The sequence below is a fragment of the Podarcis gaigeae genome, assembly GCF_964106915.1.
Source record: "Podarcis gaigeae genome assembly, chromosome: 5".
In the NCBI taxonomy this organism is placed as follows: domain Eukaryota; kingdom Metazoa; phylum Chordata; class Lepidosauria; order Squamata; family Lacertidae; genus Podarcis; species Podarcis gaigeae.
This window is the reverse complement of record NC_139681.1, coordinates 67,189,083-67,198,307: the sequence shown is the minus strand read 5'-3', so window position 1 is coordinate 67,198,307 and position 9,225 is coordinate 67,189,083. Positions and strand designations below refer to the sequence as shown.

Below are 9,225 nucleotides of genomic sequence, written 5' to 3'. Positions count from 1 at the left end.
ACCTATAGATTTCATTTGACACATAAATCCTAAAGCACCCGGACCTTTCTCATCCCCAGATGGAACCATTTACAGAATTCTGTAGCCTTGCTTGAAACTTCAGTGATCTGAGGAGCTGTCACAACCTGAGGGAAAAGAAGGCAGCCTCTCAATCAGACACATGTCACTGATCACCGGGGGATTAAAATAGACCCCTCCTCCATTCTTTCACCTTGTCATTATATATTGCTCATCCCCCGATATTAGAACCAGTCCCTTGTATGTATGTTTCCCTGACCTACATTTTATTTTTCAGGTTGCAACAGTTAACGTTGGGGATTCGGTACGGTGCCTCAGACAATGAGGGAAGCAAGCAGAAACAGCGGTCTCCGCTTGGCCACATGGTGGAGCATCGCTGAAAGAAATCCCGGTACATTTTAACTCATTGGTGTTACCGTTCACCGAATTTGAAAACATTACGAGAAAGAAAGAAAAGAAAGAAAGAAAGATGTAACACAGTGAAGGCTCCTCTATCTTCTTTTAAGGGTCTTGTATGTGTATATATATATATCTCTGTGTCTGCTTAAGAGAATTTTCCTCTGCTGATCCTGCAATGCTTAGCCAGGCAGCTGAAGGAGATCTGGAAGGAGCCTTACTGAGATGACTGTGCCGAGCATCAGCTCCAGCTGCAGTGGTGTTAACAGTGTCTGGTGCAGCAGTAACGGCGGCGGCGGCGGCAGCAGCATCAACCACAGATATGGCCAAGAGCATCATCTGAGTCCCACTGGCCACCTAGTCACAGCCATCTGCCTTGGCATCATTGGGATTCTGGGTTTCCTAAATAATCTCCTGGTCCTGGTACTTTTCTGCCGAAACAAAGTGCTGCGGTCTCCGATTAACTTGCTGCTGATGAACATTTCAGTGAGTGACCTGATGGTGTGCATTGTGGGCACCCCTTTCAGCTTTGCGGCCAGCACTCAGGGAAGATGGCTCATAGGGCCAGCCGGCTGTGTGTGGTATGGCTTTGCCAACACCTTGTTTGGTAAGTACCACTTTGTTGTCTAGGAGCACCTGTCTAGGAGCATGCTTCCTTCACTTCTACTCTGTGGCTTGGACCCAGTCCGGGGCTTGCCTACTCAGCAGATCCCATCTATTGCCTGCTAACTCAGTGTGCATTTTCTTTAGAAAGCTTTGCATCATCTCAGAAGGAGGTTCAGTGCAGCTTAGGTCTCTGGATGCTGCCTTACAGCCTCTTTGAGGTACTAACAACTAACTAGATCATAAAGACCAGAGTTTGTAAAGGGCTTGTGGTGGTGCTGGTGCTGGTTGGAGGAGATGAAGTTCTGTAAGTGTGGAGAACTCTGAGTTTGAAGGAACACAGTTGAGGAACACCTTTTCCCCTTTATTTACAAGTTAAGTGCATTATTTGGATGAGAGGTGATGTGTGTGTGTGTGTGTGCGTGTGCGCGCATGTGAGTGAGAGAGAGAGAGAGAGAGAGTGCACACACAGGTGCATAGAAGTGCCAGAAGTCCTATAGCCCCCAACCTGATACCCTTCAGATGTTTTGGACTACAATTTCCACCAGTCCCAGCCAGCATAATCAATAGCCTGGAATGATGTGAGTTTCAGTACAAAACTTTGGGAAGGCACTAGGATGGGGAAGAGTGCTTTAGATTAAACATTTAAAGGACTCTGGTGATTCTGGAGTGTAAATAACATAGTCAAAAGTATTATATGCTGAGAGCAAAAACAAGGATCGCCTATCTATCATCTATCTATCATCTATCTATCTATCTATCATCTATCTATCTATCATCTATCATCTATCATCTATCTATCTATCTATCTATCTATCTATCTATCTATCTATCTATATCTATCTATCTATCTATCTATCTATCTATCTATCTATCTATCATCTATCTATCATCTATCAATCTATCATCTATCTATCTATCTATCTATCTATCTATCTATCTATCTATCTATCATCTATCATCTATCTATCTATCTATCTATCTATCTATCTATCATCTATCATCTATCTATCTATCATCTATCTATATCATCTATCTATCTATCTATCTATCTATCTATCTATCTCTATCATCTATATCTATCTATCTATCTATATCTATCTATCTATCTATCTATCTATCTATCTATCTATCTATCATCATCTATCTATCTATCATCTGTCTATCTATCATCTATCTATCATCTATCTATCTATCTATCTCTATCATCTATATCTATCTATCTATCTATCTATCTATCTATCTATCTATCTATATCTATCTATCTATCTATCTATCTATCTATCATCATCTATCTATCTATCATCTGTCTATCTATCATCTATCATCTATCTATCTATCTATCTATCTATCTATCTATCAATCTATCAATCTATCATCTATCTATCTATCATCTATCATCTATCATCTATCATCTATCATCTATCTATCTATCATCTATCTATATCATCTATCTATCTATCTATCTATCTATCTATCTATCTATCTATCTCTATCATCTATATCTATCTATCTATCTATCTATCTATCTATCTATCTATCTATATCTATCTATCTATCTATCTATCTATCTATCTATCTATCTATCTATCATCATCATCTATCTATCTATCATCTGTCTATCTATCATCTATCTATCATCTATCTATCTATCTATCTATCTATCTATCTATCTATCTATCAATCTATCAATCTATCATCTATCTATCTATCATCTATCATCTATCATCTATCATCTATCATCTATCTATCTATCTATCATCTATCTATCTATCATCTATCATCTATCAATCTATCATCTATCTATCTATCTATCTATCTATCTATCTATCATCTATCTATCTATCTATCTATCTATCTATCTATCTATCTATCATCTATCTATCTATCTATCATCTATCTATCTATCTATCATCATCTATCTATATCATCTATCTATCTATCTATCTATCTATCTATCTATCTATCTATCTATCATCTATATCTATCTCTATCATCTATCATCTATCTATCTATCTATCTATCTATCTATCTATCTATCTATCTATCTATCTATCATCTATCTATCTATCTATCTATCTATCATCTATCTATCATCTATCTATCTATCATCTATCTATCTATCTATCTATCATCTATCTATCTATCATCTATCATCTATCTATCTATCTATCTATCTATCTATCTATCTATCTATCATCTATCTATCTATCATCTATCAATCTATCATCTATCTATCTATATCTATCTATCTATCTATCTATCTATCTATCTATCTATCTATCTATCTATCTATCATCATCATCTATCTATATCATCTATCTATCTATCTATCTATCTATCTATCTATCTATCTCTATCATCTATCATCTATATCTATCTATCTATCTATCTATCTATCTATCTATCTATCTATCTATCATCTATCTATCATCTATCTATCTATCTATCATCTATCTATCTATCTATCTATCTATCATCTATCTATCATCTATCTATCTATCTATCTATCTATCTATCTATCTATCTATCTATTATCTATCTATCATCTATCTATCTATCTATCTATCTATCTATCTATCTATCTATCATCTATCTATCTATCTATCATCTATCTATCTATCATCTATCTATCTATCTATCTATCTATCTATCTATCTATCTATCTATCTATCATCTATCATCTATCTATCTATCTATCTATCTATCTATCTATCTATCTATCTATTATCTAGTTATCTAGCTATCTAGCTATTATTTATCTACCTATAAAGCAATGAAGTTTTTGGAACTAGGTTTGGAACTAGGTGAAAACAGGACTAGGTTGAATAGCTGGGACTACAAAGGGAACAGTAAAAAGGTAATGGAGCTGTATTCCTGCATTGACAAGTCTGCAGCTGTGCTTCTGTTTCAGTAAGGGAGTCCTGGGATTTGTGATTAGCTATGGTATTGCGAGTATAGGGTGAAGGGGGCTTTAGACTATTATGGTAGGTGGGGAATGACAGCATGACTCTCTGATGGTCTGCCCCTATTGTTTCTGAGTAGACATGCATAGAATTGCATAGAATCTCAATTATATTGTAGCAAAGTTTAGCATTTGGGGGCTCGAGTATATGTCTAAAGAGCTGAAGGATTAAAATACAGTGGTACCTCATGTTACGTACCGTCCCCCTTATAAATGCTTCGGGTTACGTGCTCTGCTAACCTGGAAGTAGATGCCCCTTGTTGTGAACTTTGCCCTGGGATGTGAGCGGAAGTCGTGCCCTGGTGTCATGGCAGCAGCGGGAGGCGACATTAGTGAAAGCGTGCCTCATGTTATGAGCGGTTTCCGGTTATGAACGGACCTCCGGAATGGATTAAGTACGTAACGCAAGGTACCACTGTATGTTTATATATTTTGGTGTAGGATTGCAGTCTTAATAACTTCAGTCTGGGTCCCCTGTTAAGTGTTTAAGAGCAATGTAGTGTTCTGGTCTGCGCTTTTGCCATACAGTGGTACCTTGGGTTAAGTATTTAATTCGTTCCGGAGGTCCATACTTCACCTGAAACTGTTCTTAACCTGAAGCCCCACTTTAGTCAATGGGGTCTCCTGCTGCTGCTGTGCCACCGGAGCACGATTTCTGTTCTCATCCTGAAGCAAAGTTCTTAACCTGAAGCACAATTTCTGGGTTAGCGGAGTCTGTAACCTGAAGCATATGTAACCTGAAGCGTATGTAACCCGAGGTACCTCTGTATTTGTTCATTTTACCCGCCCTTCTGTGGTTTGCTATTTTGTCATGCTACTGATCTCCTTGTCTTCATTTTATGTCTAAAACTCAATGCAAAAATTCAGCTCCATTGGTTCTACTCAAGGGAGTGATCGTGGTTCCACATCATAATTAATACCCACAACTTCCAGCATGGAATCACTTGATGCATCCAACCAGCTCCAATACAAAAATGAAAAACCTGCTAATAGTCACATTTATATTGCCCTGTACAGTGTACAAAGCTTATCACCCAGCTCAGTATTATTACCCCTATAATGGATAGTGGTGGTGGTTGAGACAGCAAGAAAATGGCTTTCATGAAACTAGCCAGCATGTTCAGGACAGAGATAGGGTTTGAACCGGTGTTCTTTAGCTTATTGCTCTCTCTTAAAAACCACGTTGCACTCTTTATCTCACAAATACAGTTTGTGCTTCAGCATCAAGAGCAAAGCCAGTGTCAGAGACAGGATATCACTGCTGCTGAGTGAGGGTGGTTATGAAACAACAACACTAAATGTATACTTTGAAAAGACATCTGAGGCTTCTTCTCCTTTGCATATGTCATGTTTTCATGGAGAAATTGCTTGGCCTAGAAATTTCAAACTTTCCCCAGGTATCGTTGAGAAAGCTTTTGACGACCTCTCCTTCTTGCCTGTATTTCAGATGTGCTCTTATGCTTCTTTCGCAAGTTACTTTGTAAAGAGTCTGGTGCTCAGCTGGTGGCCCTGAAGGTTTTGCTGCTGTTCTCCTTTAAGTGTGGCTTTGTGCGCTATGTCTCAGTTGTGTCTATCAACAATGCATTCTGGCTGGATTTCAGTTGAAAGTGTAAGAGCCCCGATGGATCAGACCCCAATTTCTATCTAGTCCAGCATCTTGTTTCCCATAGTAACCAACCAGAAACCTGCAAGCAAGCAGGAGAGGAGGGCAACAGCCTGTCCTGCTATTGTCCCCAACAACTGGAAATTAGAGATATGCTGCCTCATTTCTGATCCTGGATGTAATAGCATAGCAGCCACTGGTAGCATTATTCTCCATGCATTTGTTGAAACATCCTTCAAAGCCATTTTAGCTGGTGGAGCAAATTCCATAATTTAACTACACACTGTGTGAAGAAATATCTCCTCTGGCTTGTCTTTCATTCAGCTTCATTGGTTGACCATAGGTCCCAGACAACTCTATAATGTCCTCCCATTACTCATTATTCAAGCAGCATCTATCAAAATTCTGTGTTTTGCTCAAGTATTAAAAGCACAGGAGCTCTGCCTCTTTTGTATGTGGCCACCCTAAGTGTTATTTCAGATCAGGGTCGTTCCTCCCCCCCCAGCTGGAGCTCACCAGAGCTCAGCTCTGGCACCTCTCAGGTGGGTGCCATTGCCATTTTAAGAGAACAAGGGAGAAGTTCGTGGTGAGCTCTGGCACCTCTTTTTCTAGAAAAATAGAACTGCTTCAGGTCCTTTGATCCTTGTTATTAGCGTTTCCCCCGCTTTCTCCAACTCTGCTATATCCTTTCTGAGATGTGGCAACCCAAAATGTAAACATTATTCCAAGTGAGGCAATAAATATCTCTATCATTATGGCGTCTATACCCCACTCCTCCTTCAAGGAGCTCAAGATGGCAGAGATGGCTCCTCCATCTCACACATACTTTGTCCTCATAACAAGCTTCTGAGGTACGTTAGGCAAGAGAGAGAGTCTGTTCCCAAGATCATACCATAGGTTTCATGGCTATGTGGGGATTTGAATCAAACACTCTAACCATGATGCCTCTTTCCCTCTTTTTAACTCTATCCAAGTTGGTGGGCATAACTGTTTCCTGTGGGACTGAATTCTATAGTTTCATTATATTCTGCATGAAGAAGCGCTTTCTTTTGTCTGTGCTGAATCTTCCAACATTCAGCTTCCTAGGATGCCCCTGAGCTCTAGTCTTATGAGAGGAGAAAACTTTTACTAAACCCACTTTCTCCATGCCATACATAGTTTTTATAAACTTTTGTAATTCTGCCTCTTATTCACTTTTCCTGTAAACTAAAAGTCCCAGACGTTGCAACCTTTCTTCATAGAGGAAATCCATTCATACATCCCCTTAACCATTTGCGTTGCTGTTTTCTGAACTTTTTCCTACTCTACAATATCCTTTTTCAGGTGAGGTGACCAGAAGTGTGCACAGTATTCCAAATACAGTCACATCATAGATTCACATAACAGTATTTTGATATTAGCAGTTTTATTTTCAGTGCCTTACCTAATGATCCCTAGCATGTCCTTTGCCTTTTTCACAGCTGCTGCAAATTGGGTTGATGTCTTTATCAAGCTATCCACTCTGACCCCAAGGTCTGTCACTACCAGTTCAGTCCCAATGAGTGTATATGTGAAATTAATACTTTTTTGGTCAGGCAGGCATCATTTTACTCTTTCTCCCATTGAATTGCATTTGCTGTTTATTCCTATTTTCTGCTTCTTGCTGTTTAACCAATGCCTGATCCAGGAGAGTACCCCTCCTCTTATTCCATGACTGCTAAGCTTAATCAGGAAATTTCTAAGGCACAGTCATTTGGGTAGCTAGAGATTTTATCTCTTTGTTGTTACCGGAGCACTTAAGGAGCCAATCTTTGTGAGGATAGCTGAAGTCACTTGTAACTGCAACATTCCCTCTTTTGAATGCTTCCTTCATTTCATCCTTCATCTCAATATCTCCCTAGGCATTTGATCAGGCAGATGATAGCACACCCACAGTACTAACTTAAACACCCACTGGTCCCATCCTGGCTATCTGACAGTTGTCTGTCTGCAGTCCTGGGAACAGGTTAAGAATATGCATAAGCATCTTTTGAGAAGAAGAGTAATAATAATAATAATAATAATAATAATTTATTATTTGTACCCCGCCCATCTGGCTGGGCTTCCCCAGCCACTCTGGGTGGCTTCCAAAAATATATATTAAAATACTCTAATACATCAAACATTAAAAGCTTCCCTAAACAGGGCTGCCTTCAGATGTCTTCTAAATGTCTAGTAGTTGTTGTTCTCTTTGACATCTGGTGGGAGGGCATTCCACAGGTGTGCCTCCTGTGTGCCTCCAAGTTTAATCCAGAAAAAGCAATATCTGTGCACATCTATAAGGTCAAAGTTTAACACTGATCTAGATGAACAAGGATGATTCCCCCATTTTCTTCTTTTGAAGCAGAGAACAAGTAGAGGTGGCCATTGCAATCCCAACTCTCCAAGCATTGGGAAGTACATTACAACCAGGATGGTGTTTTTTCTTTCTTTTTCTTCTGCTTGTCTGTGCAGACAGACTTTTATTTACTGGGATCTTTCTGTGAATCATGATTTCTACCCACCTTGTTTCCACATGTTAAAAATAGGCATCATTTCCTCTTCACCAATATATTTTATTAATATTCTCTCTGTTTCTGGGAGCTCATCCTTAGGATGTGACAATATATTTCCTTTTATCAAATCAGCAGCAGAGCACAGTGGAGAGAGACTGCTGTTCTCTTTCTAACACCTTTCCATGCTTCTGACGCTATCCAGACTGGCTTCACCAGAGCATGCTCCTAGCCACCCGGGTGCTCTGATTTCTGACCTAATCAAATGTTTTCAGTAGGTACACATTCTTATTTGGTTTCTGTTTTCAAAATACACTTCAAAACCAATCTCCTTCAAAAAGGCTTTTATGCACAGTTTCTGCACCAGGCAAGGATCTGCTTCCCGCTTGCCTCTCATTAGTTTCTTTGTTAGGAATCCAGGTTGTATTTTAGTATTTGACATTTAACCTTGATACCTTAGAAAGGAGCTAATGAGAGGCAAGTGAGAGGCAGGTCCCTGACTGCTGCTGGAATATTTCCAAGCAATTTAGGAAACGCTGCTATCCATGGTTAGTGTGTGTAGGTTTTTCATACTAGTACATTTCAGTGGCTGGAGTGGACTTGCTCAAACTTTTCATGCTCTATCGATATTAAATAACTTTCAATGTAAGGGAAAGCTGCAAAACATTGGCATACACCAGCATGGTGTAGTGGTTAGTGTGTCAGACAAGGCCAAATCGATGTTTTGGCTACAAATGTCACAACTCTGGACTTAACAGTAAATAATATTGTTGAATCTGATAAGGATTTGAAACAGGAAGCCTATTCAATTGGACAAATAGAGAAACTTGAGAGTTTTGAAAATATGGAGAAGGAGACATATGTTGTCCCTGAAGAAAAAGAAGGAGGAGCTATAATTTCGCAGATGTTAAAGGAGAGTTGTACTTTGAGGCCTGACATGATGGCAATAAAGTCAAATAAAAATCTGATGTGGAAAGTCTGGCCTGAATTGGAGAGTGGAGAACTGAGAGATCTCCTTATGTGGAGATCTGAAGACCGAAGGATTATAAATTTGACTAAGGTGGAAGTTGGAACTCTGGGGACATTTGGACTTGAAAGGAGTATGAAACAAGATTTGGAGTACCCCATAG

General features: G+C 39.2%; 1 protein-coding gene across 1 annotated transcript in view; it reads left to right on the top strand.

The window, feature by feature from the left end:
• Nucleotides 1-249: 249 nt before the first annotated feature.
• The window catches only part of LOC310846079 (vertebrate ancient opsin-like), a 107,074-nt gene continuing 98,098 nt past the window's right edge, over nt 250-9,225 (top strand). Inside the window, exon 1 of the mRNA XM_083742138.1 lies at nt 250-1,021. Coding sequence (XP_083598264.1) covers nt 640-1,021 — 382 coding nt within the window. The 5' untranslated portion in view covers nt 250-639. The remainder of the gene's footprint in view (nt 1,022-9,225) is intronic.